The sequence below is a fragment of the Ictidomys tridecemlineatus genome, chromosome 6 (assembly GCF_052094955.1).
Source record: "Ictidomys tridecemlineatus isolate mIctTri1 chromosome 6, mIctTri1.hap1, whole genome shotgun sequence".
NCBI lineage: Eukaryota > Metazoa > Chordata > Mammalia > Rodentia > Sciuridae > Ictidomys > Ictidomys tridecemlineatus.
The window spans coordinates 195399921-195423984 of NC_135482.1; the positions used below are offsets into that span (position 1 = coordinate 195399921).

The window sequence follows — 24064 nt, forward strand, 5'->3', positions numbered from 1 at the left end:
AACAAGGTAACAATACTATCTTTTTAATGACAGAAAAGTCAATCTAATGAATCACCAGAATAGAAATGGCGTAAGGAATGACTTTTTCCTCTATTGTGTTATTTGACATTTAGCTTAGCAGTACCAAAATATTCCACAGATTGAGTTCTTCCCCAGCAGTCGACCTCTGTCCTACCCATTCCCCCAGCATCTCACCTCCAGCACCATTGAAATCTCTAACCACCCGGGACAGAGCTATCAAAACACTCACTTCCACAAATGTTTGACAGTCAACAACTCAGTGCAGTTAGTGTGTCCCCCCAGAGTCACCCAACTCACCCACTCCTGTCCCCAGAAGAGCTCCATGTTTACTTAAGTTAAAATGCAGTGCCTGTGCATATGTGTACACACACGTGAATGCATGTGTGTGGGGAAAAACAGTTTTAAAAAAAGGAACAAAAACTGGAGAATTTTGCATTTTTGGTGTTTTTTTTTTCCTTGTATTTGCGCAGACCATTTTAGGATTTTTCAGTCTCAACAAAACACTATTTAAAACAAAGAATCTAGTAAAATATTTGTGCATGTACTGCTAAACAATTCTAGCAATTTTATTAAGCAATACCTTTATTATTTTTTGAATATTCTTAACAGACTGGAACAAAACATTTTTTATTCAAAACAAAATATGCATACTGTACGCATGTTGCAGGGGTTAGTATGATGCAGAGGGTAAAGTCTGTTTGAACAAAACAAATGCCTGGGGGATTTCATAGCTATAAAGTCAATAACTAAATTTTGTTCGCTAAGAGGACCTTTTCTATGGATTTCCTTCATCTCCCAGCCACACAGAAACCTCCCAAAGTGCACTTCCCAAGTATACTTAGAGAATAGGAAGGAATGTAAAGTGTTTTTTTTTTAAATTATTTGTTTTGTTTGTTTGTTTGTTTTTTAAAAACAGCCCTTATTAACTCTTCCTTCCAGTGATTCTACTGTAAACTCATAAAAGCCATTTTTAGAAAGCAAATTCATATACACTCAGCAGGTGAAATGTTCCCACAAAGAAAAAAAAATACAAACAGAGTGATCAGACTTCTCTCTTCCTCAAGTCCCTAGAGCGTGTTGGAGTGATAAAGTTTTTGCACTGTAATAAAAATGGCTGACCTATTTATTTTCTTTAAAAAAAGTAGTTGTTCCTCTGTGATAATGCAGAATTGCATATACTTTATACCTGGAATAATTCAAAACCCTATGTTGGGGAAATACTGGGATACAACTGTATATAATGTGTATACTGCAGATGTTGGAGCAGTTCTAGAATCTCTTCCACCACCATAAAGGAGGAAAAGTCCTGTTTGTGCCCTCCTTGGTCTCTCTGACACCATCACAATGGCCCAAATGTGCTCGTACATTACGGAGCTGAACTCAGTGAGAGCCTCCTCCATGGTCAAGGGAAGGCCCTGCCCCTCCCTGCTGCAGTGCTGGACGCTGCTCCTGTCCAACTGACCAGCAAGAAAGGACTGGATTGCTTGGGAATGGGAACTGGAGCAACTCAGTTCATGATAACTTTTGTTTCTTTGTTTTGTTTTCAACGTAAATATGTGTTACTGCCGGATTCCACTCTGGTGGAACACACTGCTTGTTCAGCTGGAAGGGAACCCCCACCGGCCCCCTGGGTTCTGCTCCCGTCGGGCTGTGCAAGGGCTTGCACACCCATCACTGTAGTTACACAGACAGAAGCAAGCGGATGTTGTCTGCTTAGGGGACGAGAAGAGGGAGGGCAGGACGGGCTGGGAAGGGTGTGGGATTCATGGGTAGAGGGAGACTTAGGGAATTTTTTTATTTTTATTTTTTGTTGTTTTCTTTTTTTTGTCTTTTTTATCTTTTTATTCTTTTTTTTTGTTGTTGTTGTAGTTGTTTTTTGCTATACCGTGAGGTCATAGCAGTCATCCTCTAATAGAAACTGACAGGACATGAAGACAGAACTACCTGGTGGACACACACGATGGCTAGAAATAGAGACAGCGAAAAGACTTCGTTCACCTCGGAGAAACCATCCCGAAAAATAAGTCCTGTATTAACAAGTGCAGAGAAATAAACAAACAAACAAACCCAGACCGGAACGAAAGCAAATAAAACCTCCAAACATTAAAACACAGTGTATAAAATGGTGTGAGAAACTGAAAGTCACTTCACAGCCTTTTAGTCAATAAAACGCTGCGGGGTGTCCTTTTTGGAATCAGGCCCATCTTCTGAATTTTACCCTTCAGGCCTTGCAAGAAGAGATCCAGGGTAAAAGCACCCAGTTTCTGGTGGGTGGGGCAGCAGTCGTTGCTCTGGTGGGCCGCTGGCTGGGGACGCTGTCCCCCTAGTCCTCGTTGGTGGCGTTTTCCTCCAGCGAGGTCATGCCGCCCAGGCCCAGGCCCGCGGCGTTGTGCGCCGCGGAGGCGGTGAGCACTGTGTGTAGGAGAATCAGTACCAGGACACACAGCTTGAGTCTGCCACTGCACAGTCTGGTGGCCGAGGACACGGTGAGCGACGTCCTGTGGCAGGCGTCGCTTCGCTGGGGCCTCCCTCTGCGGGGGCGGTCGGGCTGCTCCCCTGTCCGGACCTCACAGCATTCCGGTTCATCATTGGTGAGGAAGGTTTCGTAGAGCCCTGCGGGGAGAAGCGCACAGGTTAGCGAAGGGCACGGGCGGCAGGAGGCGGGCTACAGGGCACCCCATCACCACCTAACGCTGAGCTCGGTAAGGGCGGCACCTCCGCAGCCCAGAGCCGGCCCTGGCCTCCAGCTCAGGGTGTTCTTGGGTATTCCTGCCACTTGTACCAAGTGCTGGTGGGTCCTGAATACCGAAAAAAGATGTCATCAGGTCGCAATCCGAACCTGTGGTTCTGGACTGACTTGGAGAGCAAAGACACTCGGCTGCCTTTCCCCTGCACCCCTGAATGCCATGCATGGGCGAACGCTGGCTGCGCTAAGGGAGGCCACCACCAGCGGTCATGGTGCGCTTCCAGGAAACACGGAGGCCAGCGCTTTGTGCTCACGAACTTCCTCTTGCCTTGTCGGAGCAGAACCATCCGTGCGGCTAATGGTGCTGGGGTGCTTTGATTTATCTCCTGCTGTGGTGTCTCCCCACATTTGCATTCGCTACCTACGGAGGACCTTGCCTGCACTGGAGGGCTGCAAGGGAGCCCCCTTCCCATCCACCCTCCCACTTTGCCTTTCAAGAGTATCTGTCTCTCATTCTCCTGTTCCCTCTCTTGCTCTTTTTTTCTTCCTTGCTGAATATCTTCTTTTTCTCCCCTTTTTCCTCTGAAAATACACGTTATTCTTATTTTGAAATTGATAAATACATATTTTGAAACTTTGGGATTGATGAAAAGAATAAAAACTGCTTGTCTGTAATCGTTCCAATCTTGTGCATTGCTGTGTCATGCCTAACACTTTTATCTAGCTGTGTAAGCCATTGTGCTCCTATTTTTTTGTCTGATTGAATCATTCCCCCATGGGTGTTAGAATGAATTTTCTACGCACATTTTGTCATAATACTCTCATGCTTGGAAAAAAAATAAGGATAATAATAGAGTAGTTGTAATGATTAAATGAGATTTCTCATGTAAGGTGCTTGGCTCAGGGCCTAGCACTTAGAAGTAACTTGAAAAATCTGGCTCCTGTTAATAGTGATAGTTACCAACCCCATTTCATTGCTTCTACCCATATAGTAACATCTAAAGACCCTTCCTTTCTCTCCAGATGTGGTGTTTGATGTCTTGGCAAGCCTGGGCCGCTGGGGTTGCCCATCCATGGAGTCTGTACCACTTGCTTGGCTGCTGTTCCTTCCTACCATGTCCCGTGTCACCATCTGCCTAACTCTCATTCAACTCTTAGATGTAGCTCAAGTGGAACTGCTTGTGATGTCTCTGCTCAGACTCCCAGGCTGCCAGTGCACTTTGCCTCACTATTCACTAGAGCAATTATTATTATTTTTAATTACAATTGCCCATTCTCTCAAAAATTTCCTTACTCATCTGTCAACTTAAAACATGAACTACACAGTTTCAGCATTGCATTCCCAATAAGTAGCAGAATGCCTAGATAAAAATATTCCATCAGCATTTATCACATGAATACACTAAGTGCATCTGGTTACTTAATTTAAAAGAATCCTTTAAATAAGATACGTTTCAATCTTCAGGTTCTTTTAAAGAAATGACCAAGATATCCTTATAACGATGCTTACAATATTCATTTCTTCTTAGGCATTCAAAGGTAAACTTCACCTTCGCCTAGGAAGAATATGGAAAAAAAACTGAATTAATGAGATCTGCAGCTGCGACATTTTTACTGTATGATATTTTCTTTTTTTTTCATATAAGATACCTCACTGGTAGGCTAATCATTTATTGAAGTATGTTTTCCAGTACTATATTCTACAATGAAAAGAGTTCATACTGAGATAATAAAAACAGGAATCTAAAGGTCATGTAGATCAACATTTTAGAATATTAATAGAACATATTTAACAATGTCGTGTGAGGAAGAAGTTCTTGGGAAGTCTTTCAGAAGCTGGCCTGCTAATCCAACAAAAGTCACTTCACAAAGAATGCAGTGCATGCAGGCCAATAAAGGAACACTTCTCTTTGAGAGGCACAATTGATATTCTTTCTTTTCCCCCTGCCCATCTTTTAAACGAGGTTTTTTTTTATTAAGTTATACATGCATACATACTAAAGTTCAAACAATGCCACAGGGTATGTTACAAAATAAAAAAAAAAAATAAGATCTTCCCATCCCTTATCTCAGATGTTTCCTTTCAAAGGAAAATATCAGCAAGTTTTTTAGCTCCAATTTGGAATGTTTTACATTTCCCTTGCTTTTCGCACCCTCTGTAGACTCCTCCTTAGGAGATGCGGGGTAATACATATGGTCCTCCTCCAGGAAGTAGCTCCCTCCCAGCCATCCCCTCTTCCCGAAGGAGCAAGTCAAGTCGCATGCTCTGTGTTCCCTTCCTTCCTGAGGATGCCGCCAGCCGGTCCTCCACCCGCCATGCGGTGCACTGGCTCTCTACTCCCAGGCCCTCTGCTCCTCCTGGAGCTCCTCATTCTGTGTACTGACTAATTCTGCCCCAAACAAGCAGTTGGTTCTTTCCATGCATCAGGGTGTTCCCCTGCTCATCTTCCCAAGGAAGTGCCTGTTGGACCTCGGCCAGTCTGTAGAGGCACAGGCACGCCCTGGAAACTGCGCGGCAACATTGTCTTGAGATCATTTTTTAAAAATTAAATTTACTTTTCACAGAATATTTAAAAGCCATACATATGTATGGGTTCCCAGGTGACATTTCAATATGCATGTACACTGTACCATGTTAAAATCAGGTTGAGCATGTCTACCTTCTCCAACATTTATCACTTCTTTATGTCAAAAATATTCAAAAATCTTTTCTTCTAGATTTCTCTAGTACAAAGTACATTACTATGACCTAGAGTCACCCATACAATAGCACACCAGAACTACTGTTAACTGCCACCTAGACCCATCAATCAGCCTTCCCTCCCTCTCCTCTTTCCCCTGCCTTAGTAACTGCCATTCTACACTCGACTCCATGAGATCTGCTTTTTTCAGATTCCACTTATGAGATTATGTGATGCTTGTCTTGCACATTTCCCTTAACACAATGCTCCCCAGTCCCATCCATTTTATTGCAGATGACAGGATTTCACTTCTTGGCCAATGCGAGTGGTTCTGTAACAAACACAGGAGTACAAGTGTCTCTGACACAATGATGTCGTTTCCTTTGGATAGAGACCGAGAAGTGGGATTGCTGGATCTTATGGTGGTTCTGCTGTAAATTTTTGAAGAACTTCCCATGGTTTTCCATAATGGTGATGCTAATTTATAATCCCACCACCAGCGGGACTGTCCACCACCCATTTATCCATGTCCTTCAGCACTTGCTATCTTTTGGGCAACAGTCACTCTGCCTGGAGTGATTTGATATCTGGTGTTTTGATTTGCATTTCTCCTGAAGATTGTTGTCACCTCTCTCCTACGTTGGACTTTCTGTTTCTTGTATCTGTGCTTGTATCTCATTTTGGAGGGCCTTAACATCTAGTGCTTTCAGGAGGAAAGCCTCATGGCAAATGTCCAAGACACTGTATGCCTAAAAACGTGGTTTTTCTATTTCGTATTTATTTGGTTCTTTGACTGGGTCTGGAATTCTAATCTAGAAATTGTTATCCTTCTGATTTTTTTCTAACATTGCTCTCGTATTTGGTTGTTGTATTTCCAGAACCTGTTCTTTAGTTTTTTCTCTCTCCTATTTCATGTTGCTTTATTTTTTTGTTGTTGTTGTTCTGTTTTCTAGAATACTGGCTGGGTTTTAGTGTATAATTATATTCATGAGTTTTATTTATGATATTCCTAGGAGATTTTTCTTGTCATCTGAGGTTGCTTTTTTGAAGGGACTGTTCTCATTTCATGATTTCAATAAATATAGCACACACACAGTGTTGACATAGTGAATTGCTTTCTTCCCCCTTTATTTTCCTCCTTTTCCTCAGGGGAAGGCTTTGCCTTCTTGGTTGTCCCCCATATTGGAAAGCACTGGAGTCCAGCAGCTAGGGAGGGCTATTGATGATGAGGATATAGGATGTAGAGGCATAAACTTATAAAATTCTGTTTTCAGGTTAAGTTTCCCAGAAAACTCTATCCAGTATTGGCCAGGAGGATGAGGCTGGGCTGTCTGTTTTCTGAGCATGACGTGGGAGGAGGAGCTGAGGGAGAAGTCACACATGCAGAGTGGGTTCAGGGATCTGTGCGCCATGGGGTCCTCCTGCCTTACCTTCCTCCTGGGTTTCCCAAGTCAACAACTCATTCTCATCTCCAAATTCTGGTTTCCTCCTGAAACAACTGTGCCACCCGTCTTCCTCCAGGGTGGGGGACAGGTGTGGAGAGCAGGCCTGGCACAGCTCACTTGGTCATCTCCTCCTGCAGACTTACAGGGAGCTGCTCTGTCAGCCGAGTCTGGGGTGGAAACGGATTGGCTGTGCCTTCAGCTGCTTCAGCAACCTTTAACACACATCTTTTTCCTTCCTATTTTCTGAGGGGTTTTGGTTGGTGTCTTCTTATCCATTGTTTTGTTTTGCTTTTTGATTTATGCCTTAAAACATTTCTTTTGGTTTGGACTGTGTGGGAAATGCTGCTGCTCTTTTTATTCATGTCAGTGTGCCCTGTCCTAAATCCTGACAGATGCTGCGATTTCTGCTGGACACTTCCCAGTAAGCAAGGACATAGAGCCATCTGAGGACATCATTTCCAAATAAACAAGGGCTACAGCCATCTGAGGATGTCACTTCTTTGCCATGTGTGGTAGAGATGAAAGGGTCACCCTAGGGTTCCCTGACACCTGGGGACACTTGCTTCTTCAGGTGGGGAAGGATGACTGCTGATGGTTCTGTCTTCAGAGTGTCCTACAGGTGCTGCCCGCTGGATTGTGAGAGTGGTGACCCAATCAGCCCACCCTAGTTTGACGGACTGGCTGGGTGGGAACTGTGGGAGGAGGGGTGGGGCTGGAGGAAGTGGGTCACCCGGGTGTGCTCTGAAAAGGCTGCTATTCCTTCTACCCCTTTCCCCTTTCCTCCCACCCTCGCTCCTCCCCATCTGTCTGTCTGTCTGCTGTGATCTCTCCATCCTACTCTGAGCTGATCAGCCTTCTTCTCTGGCCCTTCCCCTATAATGTGCTGCCTCACTTTGGGCCCACAGCAATGATGTTAGAGTCTGTAAACAAGTCGGGATGGCGCCTGGCATTTTGCCAGAGGGAGTGGTTTGTGAAGTAACGCCAGCAAACCATTAAGTGTGGAGACTCCTGATTGGTTGACTGCTGTATCTAGTTTATGTTAATTAAGATAAGCTGTGTGGAATGTATATATACCCCTCCTGTCCTACAGTAAACGGCTCCCACTCCTGCTGTATCAACCTACACAAGTTGCTCGTCACCCCCGGTTAGTTTGCTGCAGCCAGACTGTGGCACAATGAGTCCTTCCTCTGGGCGGAGACTTCTGAAACCCTGAGCCCCAAGTACACTTTCTTTCCCTTCAGTTGTTCTTGTGGGGAATTTGGTAACAGTGACAGGAAAACTGACTAATCAGATAGCAAAATCTCACCTAATATTAACTATTTCTGTTATGAGTTGGGATAAACAGTAGAATCCAAATTTATTATTAGGAAGAGTTTTAAAGAACATTAAATTCACATTATTTCTCTGTTTCAGTTAGACTAAGTCACAGAAGAACCTCATTTTTTTCACAGCTCAACAATATTATAATGTGATTTTAATAAGTATTACCTAAGAACAGGTAAGTTAAATATCTAATGAAATCCTTAAAATAAATACATGGTCATAGAATTCTTACTTATCTCATGTATTTACCTTTTAGGATATTTGCACCTAGGAATATATAAGGATAACTTTTCAAATATTTGAACTAATAATACATTTTAAAATACTTTGAAATATTTTTAATTATGTAAGCTTGGAACACATTAAAGTTAAAGGACAGAGGGAAAATCACCCTCAATTAGAATTTTTTAGCATGAAAAAACAAAAAATGAGAAATTACTAGATATTTTCCCCAGTCCTTTTTTTTTAATCAATGAAGATACCCACACCTGTAACACACACACACACAAACACACAAAGATGCATATAATTTATAGATTTCAGACATAAAAATGTATTTAATGTGAGATTTGTTTCACAATATTATTTGATTCTAGAATATTTATTTTCTTTTATGCATGTATATTATCAGAGAGATTGTGTATAATATGTATATATTAAAATCAATAATTTTTACTTATTTTAATCTTTAAAAGAACTTACATTAGCAAAAAATTTATTTTATACTCTAGACAACCTTACATGACATAGAATTTATAAACTAAGCAAATAAAATTTCATGATTTTCATTTTTTTCCAGTGGTTATTAATCTATTGAGATTGTTTTGTCTCACTCTTAATCATATTTCTCTAAAATATATATCATTTTATAGAACATTTTACACTTATTAACAGAGTTGTTCATAATGTCTAATTTAAAAACTCTAAAAGTGTCTATATCTCTTCCCTATTGTTAATATTTTATTCCACTTTATTGTTTTGTGATCTATGATATAACATAAAAAGCTTTATTTTTTAATGTTTGCTTTATCAATAAAGACACAGCTCTGGACAGCATGTGCACTTGTTCTGTTTGTCCACACATTTATTTCTTCATTTGTGCTCAGTATGACTCTGTCTTTTGTCCCATTTCCTTCTATCATTTCCCTCTAACTGCATTGTATTGAATGCCACTTTACTCTATTAAAGTTTATTTTAAAGTATAAAAAATGTTTTGCTCTAAATTATCTAATAATAGCATTAGATAATTCTCTTATTCATATTCAGTGATTTTACATATTTTTAATTGTAATTTATATTTCCTTTTCTATTTAAATGTCTTTGAGTCTTTTGCTACAATTTTAATTAACACATTTTAGGACTATTTTGTAACTAACTTCAAGTTTATTTATATTAAAGAATTTATTTATATTAAAGAATTGGGCATTTAAGTGTGCCAGGCCGGATGGTACATGCCTGTAATCCCAGTGAGGCTGAAGCAGGGGGATTGCAAGTTCAAAGCCAGCCTCAGCAACTTATCGAGGCCCTAAGCAACTTGACAAGGCGCTGTGTCTAAAAAGAAAAAAAAAAAAAAAAAGTGTGGATGCAGCTCAGTGGTTAAGTGCCCCTGAGTTCAATCCCCTGTACAAATAATAATAATAATAAATTAGTTCTTTTTCTGATTGTTTCTTTGTCTTCATTATGCAACCTTTTAAAATAAACATCTATGTTTAAATAAACATTAACTATTAACAGAAAAAAATGGCACTCTTTAACCAAAAAAATATATTTCATCTGTTTACTGGGGTTTTATCATTGTAGTTGCTTTGGGGGTGACCTTGCATACATTCTGTCAGGGTCATCTCTACCCCCGAGGGTGTACCTTTCTGTTCCACCTTTTGACCTCAGTGCTTCTGGCTGGCCTGCATGTTTCTCTGTGCTATGTCTCCGGCTGGCCTCACAGTGACTGCAAAGGAGAACTTAAGACTTTGTATGTCTATTGCCAGGCAGGTCCGCAGCGTTGACTGTGGTTTCCTGATTGCACAGTATGGCTTCCATCATTTGATACTGAATGTCCCCTTACCATTCTCTCTGCACCCTGTCATTGGCTATGTGAGCATTCACTGCATATTTTTTTCTGTTTTCGAAATTCATTTTATTGATTTTATTACACCTTTTTAAAACAATAATTATATACACTTGAATCTATGCTTACCTAGTTACTAGTGTTCATGAATGAGTAACAAATTCTTACTTTCTTTAACTCATTCCTCATCATTTTTGGAGTGTTTATTTAGCTTCAAATTATTAACATTTTATATCTTCCCTCCCAGTAACTTTAACACTATTTCCATATTATTTCTGTATTATGATTTCTGTCATAACCCTGGGCTATTTGGTTATAAGCAACAGAAACCTACTGCAGCTAATTCAGGCAAAGAATAGAAAGCCAAATGCGGATCCCTCCAGGTCTGTTGGAGGCTGGCTCGTCTCCTCGGCAGTCCCTGGAGACCTCAGCTGCAGGCCCCTGGCTCTTTCTCCACTCCCCCTGGCAGGCAGTGTCAGTTCTGATTGTGTCCCACTTTCAGGTTTCATTGCTTCTGCGAACACATCCTACTCTGTCGTTTTCACTTCAATTTCAGTAGGATTTAGGAACAGACAGGAGGTCCGGTTTTGGCTTCAGCCTGCCAGCTTGAACCAGAAATCACGCCCATTCTTCAATGCAGGGATTTGATTATTACCAAGACAGTTTTTGTCAGAAAATGTTTTTGGAAATTGGTGTTTTCACATTAATATCTGTTCATTTTATATTTGCACAATGGTGATTTCACCTATATACTAAGGGTTACTTAAAAATAACTTACCAAAATAAATAAATAAACCCACTTTCAGTGTTACTCAAATGCTGCTACTTTTTGCCTCTAAACATTAAAAAAAATAGGAGGTTAAATAATACGTACAGAATTTGCTGCTTTTTCAAGGGTACTTCTTTATTTAGCAGTAGTTGGTATTGAACCCAGGACTGTTCTACCTCTGAGTTACATCCCAGCCACTTTATTTATTTTGTTTTCCGATGATTTAGCTAAGTTGCTGAAGCTGAAGAAATTGCAATCCCCCTACCTCAGCCTCCTGAGGATCGCTGCCGTGTGCCATAGCTCCTGGCCTTCAGGGTTCTTTTATAACTGGACAAGTAAAACCATATAAAATGAGAGTGGTATCTAAGAAATCTAGAAAAAATTCCAAATTGTAGCGACTATCTGAAAAATGAAAAAAAATCAGACTTTGGAATAGTTACATGTTTATATAACTATTATATAATTAAATTATAAACTATATGTTTATAATTTTTATCAAATCTTTTAAGCATGAGCAAATTTTATTAACTAAGTCATTCATTTGTAAATGAGTATTTGGGGGCGAGTCAGGGTGGGCATATCAGATCCTTAATGGTGAATGAAGTTCCACATTACTACAGCTAAGAGACATGAATAAAATATATTACTTTTCTTGTGTTTGACATTGTTGAGAGTGAAGATTGTTCCTCCACTCTGTCTCAGAATTATCAACACCTAGCAGGTTACTTGTCTATGAAAGAAAAATGAACATTGATTTAATGAGAGAGAGAGCCAAGGAATGATAGAGCTTGTGCTGTAAGAGAATGCCACACAGAACTGAATGTGCTAGACCACAAACCACCTAGATGGAGCCGCACAGTAGCCTCTCGTGTTACATAGAGGCAACCCTCTGAGTCCACAGGCTCAGCGTCCATGGACTTAATCAACTGCAGGTCGAAAATATTAGGAAAAAAATGCATCTTTAATGAAAATGTATGAAGTTTTTTCCCATCATTAAACTAAACAATACAGTCCAACAACTCCTGACATAGCATTTACACTGTATGGTATTACAACTGGCCCAGAGATGATTGAATGTGAATGGGAGCATGGGCATAGGTTACAGGCAAATCCTATGCCATTTCATCTAAGGAACCGGATCATTTTGCCGATTTTGGTATCCCTGGGGGGTCCTGGGCCCAATACTCCAATCCCAACAACTGTCCTGGATAAGGAAGAAAAATCACAGACTCTTTAAAAAGGCCCATATGGACCTGATTATGTAAAGGCCACTCAAAGCTAAAAGTTAACTGCACATAAGATAGAGTATAGATTACTCAAAAAATTGAAAAATGATACTATATGAAATTAAAATCAAAGGCCCACACTGAAATGGCAAAGAAGTTTTACAGAGAATTTACTTATTCATTAAGACCATAAGCTAAATTTGGGAATAAATTGGGCATTTGAAATGTCTTGAAACTAAGCAGAGAATTTCCTCAACCGGTGTTCCCAACGTCTTTGAGCATTTTACTAAGAGAACAGACTGTCTGCAGCCAGAGAGAATATAGTCTAAACAGAAACCTAACACACGCTGTTAAATATCACATTTCACATTGTTATTTTCCCAAGATGGTTACAGTGATTTTTTTTAATTATGAAAAATGTGTTCTGAGAAAATAAGAAAGAAAAAAATGGACAAAGAAAATGAACATGCACCAAACATTGAATTTCCCACCCGACCCCTAACAAATCCTTTGAAGTTGGCCTGGGTGATCACTGGACTTGATGGCACCCTGCATAGGGCACCCCACGGATTCCGGGGAAGGGCCAGCACACTGCAGGACAACTGTCCGTGTCTGCCCTGAGTATTAGAGCAAAGGAGGGGTCATGGCAGGGGCAGTTCCAGGGTAATATGGCCTTTGTCCCTCGTCCCTACTCTGAGAAGTTACCAAGTACCAGGATTATCAGGTGGAGACGGTGGGAGTTACCATGGCCAGGAGTAAATCAGCAGTTCTTTCTCTTCCGTGGCGGTGAACCCAATGTTCTTCAAAATGCATTCACTTTGCAGATTGGATTGGCTCTCTCAAATGGAAGTGCATTAAAAGAATCTCACAAAGTGCCTTAAAGAGCTCAGGTAATTCCAGCGCTGCCTAGGAGCCTGAATTTCAGGTGGATGTGAAGGAGCTGGATCTCCTTCAGGATGTCACCCTGCTTCCTGCTGAGTGCTGCTTTTGTTCCCTTGGATGCCCAAGAAGCCACTTAAAGAAAACTGCATGTTCCTCATTGAGAACATTATCCATTGCTCTCTATTTTTATTTATTTTTCATCATTTTTCTCTGTGAAACGGTACTGTCTGGATAACATGCTGTAGACCAGTATCATTGCTTAGTGATTGCCCACAGACTTTTTAAAATTGGAAATCCTGGTTACTACAACGCTGTAAAGGAAATATTCTTGTAATAGGAAACTACACAAATAATTCTGAGACTGCAGTATCTTAAGTCATGAGCTGTAATGGAAAAGACAGTATTGTTAATGCTTTGATCCATCAGCATATTTAGAGTACAAACAATATTTCCTTTTTTTTTTTTTAAAGAAAACCAGGCATTTTGTGAAATCACAGAGTACATATGCAACTACCCCACTGTCTGCATGCATACAGTTAAGTCTACTCTACATGAGGCAAAGGTTTAAGGCATACAAACACCTCGTAAATAGGTCCTGATTCCAGAAATGTGGTTGTTTTTCAATGAGTTAGAAGGGAATTATTTTTCTGATTTGATTCACTGGTTTTTGAATTATTAAATGTTAAAAAAGAAAACAGTTGTGATTTTAAACAAAACTTTTTACTCAAAACAAATGTTAAAGCTTAAGTTGGTAAGACCTGGACTCTAAGAGGAAGCAATGTTCTGTTAAAGAAAATATAAGATAGCAATCCACAGAGCAGGTCTGAAAACGAGACTCAATATTTTTGAGTAGATTTTAAATTTGACAAAAACATTATCTACAATAATTAACCACCTTTATATTTTCAGATTTGAATTGAATCGACTTGCAGTACTTTCACCATTTGAAGTAGAACATTCAAATAAAAATAACATGAGACAGTAATTTTCTAAAAGGAGTCTCAAGCACTTGGGAAGCAAGGTAGGGCTGGCAGCAGGCAGGGCTGGGGGTGGAGCCTTGGTTTTGTGGGCCTGGACACCACTCCACAGAACTGCTTTCTTCCATCAAAAATTAGACTGTTATCTTGGAGTTGCACACTTTCTGCAGAGTAATGGGGAATAATCATCCAGTTCAGACTCTGGTATGCCAGGTGCCAAACAGAATGTCTCTGGCAGAGTGATAGTTTTTATTCCCCTAGTTACAGCGTCAGATAGGGAAATAAAATTATAACTCATTGCACCCAATGGCATCTTGGATCTTTTCTGTTTTGCTTCCCAAGCACAGCCCTTTGGGGTCATTGGTTTACATGTTGTTATTGTTGTTATTATTATTATTTTGTATCAGAGATTAAACCTGGGGTGATTAATCACTGAGCCACAATATCAGCCCTTTTTATTTTTTATTTGGGGACAGGGTCTTGCTAAACTGCTTAGGCCTTGCTAAGTTGCTGAGGTTGGCTTTGGACTTGTGATCCTCCTGCCTCAGCCTCCTGAGCCTGGGATTCCAGGCGTGTGCCACCACTCTCGGCTGGTGTACATATATGATTGAAGACAAAAGACTCTGAAGTTTTAGCACATTGCAAAGGATCTGATCATTATCACTAACTAGTCAAAGAATGAATTTAAAGTGGTAGAGGTATTTTGCCAGGGAATCATCCTTTTCTTTTTCTTTTATAAACAACAGGATTTAATATCCAATTGCAACTCTTAATTAGGATACCTAGAATATCTATTCTTCAAAATGACCAAGACAGTCACTTTTACTAGTTTACATGTCTTTCTGAGGATTACTTTTTTTTCAAAAACACATTTTGTAGAAGAGTTAGAAGACCTACTAAAGGAAAAAAAAAAACATAAAGAAAGATAATGTCATTTTTGAGTCCTTGTCTCCTAGAGGCAGTGCAGTGTGAGCCAGGGTTTGCAGGAGCTGGCTCCTGGGCCCCTCTGCACTGGTCATCTGCAGTGTCTGACGCCTGTCCCCAGTGGGACAGCATTCTTTATAGTTCTGTTTCCCACAGAACCAGAGATGAGGAAAAAGAGAGGCCACCTGGTAATGAAGGAAGAATGGAAGAAGGAAAGGAGAGAGAGAGAGAGAGAGAGAGAGAGAGAGAGAGAGAGAGAGAGAGAGAGAAAGTCTTGTGCATTCACTTAAGAATTAGACATTAAGAATAATGTAAAAGGAAACAAGAAGGACCAAGGAAACAGTTCCTCTGTCTTCCCTTTCCACTTCTGTGAATTTTCAAAAACAGCCCTCTCTATCCTTAGTTCTTTCCCTCTCTATCCATGCTTAAAACTGAACATGCAAAGCTTCTAGGCTGGTATGTGTTAATTGCTTACTTCTGCAGATGAACATGTGTTTCTTAGGTCATGACCAGGTCTATTGATCCCTTTTGTATTAGCAACATGCGGCACAAGATTGGTGCATTACAGATATGGTAGAAAGAATGATGGATCACTATTAGAAAGAGGGTCCCCCTCTTAATCTTCAGAAGTGTGCATAATTTATGGAACATGACAAAAAGAATTGAGGATGCAGAAGGAATTAAGTTAGCTTGCTGGAAGACCTTAAAATAAGGCGATTTTTCTGGATTATCCATGCAGGACTAATGCAATCACAAGAGCTCTCAAAGTGGAAAGAAGGCAGAGGGTGGATAAGAAAGAGATGGCGTATGAAGGATCTCAACCACTGTTCCCTTTGAAGATGGAGGAGGGAGTCAAGGAACATGGTGGCTTCTGGAAGCTGAGAGCAACCGTCAGCTGACAGGCAGCAAAGCAACAGGGCCTGAGTGTCACAACAGTAAGAAACTGCATTCTGCCAACTGTCTGAGAGATGACACCTGTGCAGGTGAGCCAGCCTATAGACCCGTGATTCAGCCCCAGGAGGAGCTTCTGACCTACAGAACCACGTGGCAATTAGTTCAGTCGGCAGTGGAATATGTAACACAAAGAGCTTTTAGGAAATGATCATCGAATGAATGAAGAGGCAAGAGAAGGACTGAAAATGTAAGAGGAGATACTTAGGGGCAAAGAAGCAGGGTGCACTTCTCCATTGGAAAAGTGTGAAGGAGGAGGAAATCAGCTTAGATGTATTCCGTGCAATTACTCATTTGCATTTCTCCCTAGCACAGTAAGCCTAACAAGTATTTTATAATAAAAGCAGGGAAATAACCTGCTGGAGCCAAGCTCATAACAAGAAAGTCACTATTAGAAGAATTTCAGCTATTCCAATTACAATCTAAAGAACTGGGGAAAGGAAAGAACAGAAAAGCGCAATGGACCATGCAGTGAGCCGTGAACCAAGGAGACAAGGCGGCATCTCTCTGCCCTCCTGGAAGACCTTCCTCATTGATCAGGCCGACTCTTCTTGAGGACTCAGTCTCAGTTCTCCTGCTGTGTGGGGCGACCAACACGAAACCCACCGTCAGGCTGCCATTGCATTTGGACCTTCTCTCATGGACTCCCATTCACTTCTTAGGTCATTTGATGGAGCTCCTGATTTATAATAAATTTGATGCTTTTACTGATGGTAATTCTCCATGTGATTGAAAGTTACTTATCTCTCTGTGTAAAAAAAAAATTATAGAAAGGAATGAAGAGAGAAGTCATTCATTTTGAAGGGATGCAGATTGGGAATTGGGCAGCAGGCCGACTGCAAATCTGAGGGCAGCCTTGCAAGTCAGCAAGACCTGCCTCAAATAAATAAATAAATAAAGCTGGGGATGTAGCTCAGTGGTACAGCACCCTTTGATTCAATCCTCAGTACTGAAAATAAATAAATCAAATTTTTAAAAGATTGAGAATCTAAAAGCCAGTGAGGAATTGGTCAAACTGTTGCATAAAGCAATTTGTCTTTATCTCTTTTCAAAACCACATGAGAAGCTCATAAAATCAAGTTGAAAGTGATAGAACAAACATATTTCCTAACCAAAGGAAATTTCCCTAGAGACAAAAAGCTTATTCTGCTAGACTTATATATATATATATATATATATATATATATATATATATATATATTCCCTTTTTTCCCTTTTAAACAGGCTTTATTATTTAGAGCAGTTTCAGGGTTTCAGCAATATTGAGCAGAAGTTCAGAGCGTCTAGATATTTTTCAAAGGGAAAAGTCACTGAGTACAGTTTTCTCCTGAGATGAAGGGTTTTTCAGTCTCAAGTCTAAAATCTTCCAATTATTTAAACATGAAAAATTGGACACAGCGTGCACAACAGTGTCACAGATTCACACTGCTATGTTCCTTCAAAGGAAGATTTGTGAAATTTACAAAAATGGTTTCATTTTGCAAATCAAGATGATCCATAATGCTAATGCCGATTCTCCACATGACGATGATCCTCCAAGACTTCTGGACGGGGCCCGTGCCCTCTTTAAAATCCCTTTTTACTGCGTCCTGACCTCTAATCCTGTAGAAATTTTGAATTAAAAAAATGTTTCCATGTGAAAGTTACAATTTATTCACAGAGCAACCTTGAACTCATCTGTTTCTCTGCACCATTGCAAGCCACTTCTCTGGGCATGGCTCTGCCAGGGCAGCAGACAAAGTTGTCTTCTTCACTGTCTTTGCCCACAGTGCATCCATGTGTCCAAACTTTCCCTTCTCACAAGAACCCTGTTATGGGATGAATTTATTTTCTCCCCAATTTCACACAGTTAAATCGTAGTCCCTGGGGAATGTCCTGTTTTTGGAGAAATGACCTTTAAAGAAATGATTCGGTGAGAAGCAGATCTTTGGGGTGAGCCCTAATCCATCATGACTGGTGGCCTTAGGAGAAAAGGGAATTGGGACACACAGAGAGACACCAGGAGCGTGACAGAGGAAGCACTCCATGTGGAGGGGGAGGAAGCCATCCACAGGCCAAGCGGAGGCCCCCGGAGAAGCCAGACCTGCCCCCACCTCCATCTTGGACCTACAGCCTCAGCACTGGGACAGCTCATTTCCTCTATATCAGCCACGCACCCCGGGTGGCTCCAGCCTAGCAGACCATACACCGTCACACAGGAAGAGAGCCCAGCCTCTTGGCCGCAGTCTAACCGAACGGACTCCATTAAGACCTCAGAGACACCACCCATCACCATCCGAGATGCAGGAATCAGGATGCAGCATGTGCGTTTGGGAGACACAACTCAACCTGCAATGCTCAGTTTGGGGAACCCACTTAAAATGTGCCTTGCTTGAGGTTAGAGATCCCAACAGGGCAACAAAGGTCAAACTAGAGTCCTCAGAGAGCATTCCGGAAGATTCATTTTCAAGGAAGCCTAGGGCTTTCAATTTTCTCCTTGGGGAGGCCCCACATTTCCATCAGAGTTGCCCTATTGAAATTGTCCCCAAACCCTTCTTCTCATAGTATTGACTTTAAAGCTATTTTTAAAGCCCACGCTTAAAAAACTGAACTTCAACATTTAAATCTAAAATATTTCCTCTTTCAATTACCTATATATTCTTGAGAAATTTAACCATTTCATAAGTATTTCATGCATTTACATGTACATGTAATAATACATGTCTACAAGTGTTACATGCATATATAAATAATATATGTGAATTTCACATGTAAATATGCTATACATTGATCTACGCTACAGATATTATCTAGTATGTGGTACCTATAACACAAATTAGGCTGAGGTTATTTAGATTCAGATGAATACCTTAGCCGTGGTCTGTCTTTCCCCTTTACATCAGCACAGTTTTGGTGTGTTCATGTACAAACTGAAAGCCTTCCTCACCAGCCCTACTGACAATGTTAGCGGTCTAAGCACAATTTTTTTTTCAGAGAACAGTGAGACAGACTGTTCTCTTATTTAACCAGAAAAAAAAATGGTCTGGGTTGAAAAATGCTTGTAGCATTCATTTTTAATGGGGTATATGCTGTTGAGAAGCCAGGGCATGTTTGTGGAACCACTTAAGCATGCAGGGACTGCAGGCTGTGGCTCCTCCCTCTTCTGCGGAAGCCACTGACTGGCTTTCCCCAGCTCCACCAGAGTAGGGACACCTTTACTCACACACTGATTCCAGAATGGACTGGCTGGCCATTTCCTGTTCCACTGGAGATACACACACTGGACTCTTAGCTGGGAAATGTGGAGCTCTTCCTGCTTCTTCAGTAGCAGGGGTGAAACCTGGGCGAAAGCAGCACCAGATCCCAAGGGGTCAGTGAGCTGGGGCGTTCCTGCATTGATCTTACAGCCATGTGGTGTGATGGCGCTATTCAAAGCAATTTGGTGTCCAGAGCAGCTGCAGAGGGGTTGGTTCTTCATAAAAAATGTTTTTTTTTTTGTTGTTGTTGTTTTGTTTCTTTGTAGGTGAACAACCTCATTGAATAAGATTTTGCTGTCCTGGGATATCTCCTTACAGAAATCACCCTTCCTAAAGTCCTAAAACTGAGGAGCTCACGGCTTCCGCTGCTGCAATGTCACGGATGCCTGAGTCTCCTCTCTGTCGTGGGGTTCAGGAAGCCATGCTGTATGGGCACCGTCACCTCCTTGTGCTGGGCAGGGGCGGGAGGTATCTCTGAATGGTTTGATTCCTTTCCACCCAGGGTGCACCAACCTACTCGACTCTGGGCAGCTGGCACTGCCATACCTTAGGGTGGCATCCAGTAGTCCAGCTGGACAAGGGGGCTGGAGAAGACTGCATGCGACTGCCAGATGCCATGCCATGTCACTTCTGCTGGAAGGTCAATGGGCAATTGTTGGCTGGTGTCACTAAGATCTTCCTCAGGGACCTCAAAAAGCCAACTACCCTGTTCTCTGCTGAGTGTCCTTGTGCAGCCACAGTCTAGACCTCAGTGGTCCCTGGAGCAGTGAGCTCAGTGCTCACTGCCAGGAAACCTCTGCGGACTGGTTCCCCCAGTTCATGCAAATGCTGAGCTGGTTTCCTCAGCCTCCTGGCTGGACCAGCTGTCTCCCTCCCATTGGGTGTTCAATGGGCTCAGCAGCGTTAGTTGCCTATAGAGAGGAGGGGCTGTTTGGGGGGGCCTGACTTTGCAAAACTACTGGCAGAATCCAGGCATCTTTACATCTACTCCAGGTTTTATTTTTTTGCCCCTTACATTCTGTGTCCTTGCAGAGGCAAATGAGCTGTTGGGAATACACATGAAGGTAGAAGTCAGGAAGAGCAATCTTAAGTGTGAAGGATCTGAATGCAGAGCTACAGATATTAACTGGAATAAACCTCACAAGTACAGTATTCTAAGCCAGGTGTGTTGCCACATGCCTGTAATCCCAGCTACTCCAGAGGCTGGTGCAGAATTACAAGTTCAAGGCCAGCCTCAGCAAGAAGACCCTGTCTCAAAATAAAATGGGATGTAGCTCAGTGGTAGAGTTTTACCTACCATGCAAGAGGTTTGACCACTAAAGAAGCATAGAATTCCAATGGAAGATATCGCAATCATATAAAGTTACTAAATTTCATTTATTTTTATAACTTATTCTCTTATTTTAAAAATTTTATTCTAGACATAGCATCTCTCTTCACATTTCTTCTTTGGCCCAAACTTTGATAAATTTTTTCTAGGATCAAATAATCCTATAACTAAAGTGGCATTTCTTTTTTTCTTTAGAAAAAAAATTGTAGTTTAAAAAGCAATTAAACATAGAAACACACTAGGGAAAATTCAGAAATGGAACATAGTATGGGTGACTATTTTGAAAATCTCTGGGAAGCAGATTTTTTTTTTCTGCCCAAATCCTCCTTTAATGAGAAAAATATGTTCTCTTAAAATCCTGCTCAGCTCGCTGGTCACTTTGAATGGGATTTGGGGACCGTTTGGTCTTTCTCTCTTGGAAACTCTCTCAAACGTGAACTTTAAGGCAGGAGACCTTTGGAAACTCCTCTGTGGTGAGATCCCCACGCCCATCTGTTATCTCCCGCGGGATTCCGAGGGTCTCGGCGGCGGTGCAGCGGCGCGGCGCGGCCGCGAGGGGGCGCCGTCCCGCGCGCTCACCCTGCCCGTCGCGGGGGGAACCGCAGCGGCCCACGGTGTTTTCCCGAGAGGCAGAAACAGAACCTCGCTCTTGTCACAGCTGAAAAATGGGATGCAGAATTTACGTAGAATTCTGAAAATATGTTTTATCTTCGTTGTCAGTAACCCTCAGCGGACCAACTTTTACTTTTGTTCTTTCACTAATTTCCCTGCGAGCAGATCGCGCCAGGTCTATTCTACCCGTCAATCAAAGGGTAATTTCCCCTGTTTGTTGCCATAGCACCCGCAGCCTGCGATCCTCCGCTGCCTCTGTTTTCCTAATCTCGGCTCCCTGTTACAGGTAAGCCATCAAGGAGTCCTCTGGGGACTCAGATGGAGGCGAGGAGGTTGGAGAGGGAAACCCACGTAATTACCCCGTGAGGCTGAGCCCAGAGCCACCCACGCCCTGGCTCTGCAGAGGGAGCTGCGACCGCGGTGCACGGTGAGCTGGGGCCGGGGCTGAGCCCACCCACCTGCAGCCCTGCAGCTGGCGGCCCCACACCGACTCAGGGGTCCTGCCCCCCCACCACCCACAACTTCCCCCTGATTAACCTTCCACCCCTCCTTCATAATGAGGAGGTTTTCTTCTTTAACTGGGAAACCATAGAGATGGCAGGTACAGTGTCTTTCCTTTTTCTCCTAAAACAGAATCAGAATGAAGCATTGGAGGCTGTGGCCTTGCCACCTGGGTTTGGTCATGAGCTTCTGTAACACCCTGGATCAAAGGCACTGTTCATCCTCAGAGGTTCCTTCTTAATAAGGTATGGGTTTACTGAGGATCACAGTCACATATAGTAATGGATGATCAAAATAAATTCTGAACTTGGACATTTAGCACATGGGTCTGTCACATACACATTATAAAGAAAGGGTACACTGAATGTTGAACTTAATAACAGGTACCAAAATTATGAATAAAACTTGTTTATTTAGAGAAATTTTATCTGGTCTGAATCTTCTAGTTCACTAATAGCAGTTGCTGAGATTCACTTTTGTAAATGATAGGAATTTCCAGTATCAGCATGTCTCATAAAACAACATGAAGAAGAACTTGGGGTCCCTCCAATGACATATCCCTAAAAGGCTGGGTACAGAGTACTTTGAGGAGAAGCAGTCACAGTACCACTGGTTTGTCACAAAGGAGAGAAGCACCTTGAACAAGGTTGTTCATCACTTGTACCTGTCAGTGACACAATTATGCACTCACTCAATAGTGGGGACATTGACAAAAGGAATAAGTTGAGAGTCCTCAGCATCAAACAGGGCGCTGTCTCTCCCAGGAGCTGCCAATCCTGTGCATTTTAGATAGTGAGGAAATGGCTGAAGTGAATGTGTTGAATTTGAAGAAAACTGCAACCATGCCTTCAATCCTTGATGATAAATGGTAATTTTCAGTATAATACCTCACTTACTTTTTTGTGTTATTAAAAAAAAATTACCAGAGGTAAAGATTAAGATGAGCTTGACACACTCCTCGTCCTGGGATGTGTGGGACGTGTTTGATGGCTGCCACAGAGCCGGGTTTAGTGAAGGGGCTACTGCTGGTGCATAGGCCCTGCTGCCATGAGCCGCCACCCAGGTGGCCTGGGATGTCAGCAGCCAGCTGGGGGTGGGGAAGATCGTCCCCCTGTGTGGAGTCTGCTTGTTGGTTGGGAGGGAATATGATTCCCCCAGTGTGCACTAAGGAGCCTGCAGTGGCTCATGCTCCCTCCACTCATACTTAGAAGACCAGGTGGCCCAGCCTTTGAGCACACTAGGAAGAGGAACCTCTGAAAAATGTGCGACTTGGAGTTTGGGACCGAATGCTGAGCACGGGGTGCTCCTCCAGCCAGCCCTGCTGCATCTCTGAGCTGACTTCTTCCAGCCGAAGCCTGTTCTCTGGGGACCCTCCTACATTTGGCAAGGTAGCAGTGCACAGAGGAGCACTCATCAGGGACACGATGATCCTGTGTGGTCACAGAATCTCCAGAGGCCTGGCCATCTCCAGGAAAGAAGACCAGTCTGAAACATGATCTTTCCTGTCCAAGACTTTCACAGAACTTCAGGGCAACATGCCTGCGGCGTTGACCGTGCAGCTCCAGTGGCTCAGTAATGAAGCCACATGGAGAGTGGGGGAAGAACAGCAAAGTCCCAGAGGCTCCTATAGGCAGAGCCCGGGTGGCCTCCCACGGAGATGAAGGAGGCACTGTGTCCTGAGCCAGCCACACAGCTCTCTCTTCCTGTGGGGTTCCTTAACGATGTGATTACGGAGAGGAAGTTTTTACAAAACTTAAAAACAATTAAAAATACCAGGTGTGCTCTGGCCCACCTTGTGTGGAGGGAAATGCAATCCTGACTTTCCCTTTCTGGTGGCCTTGAAAGTCTGAGAAAGGAGGTTAACGTCCAAGTGCATCTTTGAGAGCCACAGATCTGGATGAAGACGAGGAGACAATGGAGGATAAACAGCATCGCCCACACCCCTGCCTGGGCTCGTGTCCACATTAAGAACCAGGTGCAGGCTGCCGACCTTCTGCAGGAAAAAGCCACACTCGTGCCTGTGACAGCAGACAGCATTCCACAAGACACCGAGCCTTTCCCCAAAGTCCTAGCACCGCTGACACCTCCCTGGCCCATAGTTAAAAACTGAGGGCCACAAATTTTGACAGCTGTTCATGGGAAGTTCCATGTAAACCTCAAGATAAATTGAAAATTGCCTGTGCCTGGTGAAATTGATCTCAGAAGGCAAGAAGATAATATTGTAAGTGGGGAAAAAGGGAAAGATGTTAGTTTCCTTCTTCTTCCTCCCTCCCTCCCTTCCTCCCTCTCTCCCTCCCTCTCCTTCTCTCTCCCTTTTCTCTCTTTTCTCATTTTCTCCCCAACAGAGAAGGCACATAAAAAATGATCTAAGCATCAAATCCGTAGAATAACAAGAACAACTGCTAAACCATTTGACATTTCAAAGATCACCATCT

At 42.3% G+C, this 24064-nt stretch overlaps 1 protein-coding gene across 2 annotated transcripts in view; it reads right to left on the reverse strand.

Annotated features, from left to right (window-relative positions):
- Positions 1 to 553: 553 nt before the first annotated feature.
- Nalf1 (NALCN channel auxiliary factor 1) overlaps positions 554 to 24064 on the reverse strand; it is a 552008-nt gene continuing 528497 nt past the window's right edge. The window contains exons 3-4 of one of the 2 annotated variants that reach the window (XM_021729643.3): positions 4218 to 4263; positions 2496 to 2634 (exon numbers count right to left, since the gene is read on the reverse strand). In XM_021729643.3, coding sequence (XP_021585318.2) covers positions 4241 to 4263 — 23 coding nt within the window. In that variant the 3' untranslated portion in view covers positions 2496 to 2634; positions 4218 to 4240. Of the gene's footprint in view, positions 2635 to 4217; positions 4264 to 24064 lie in introns of both variants that reach the window. The other variant, XM_005316993.5, reaches the window with a different exon arrangement.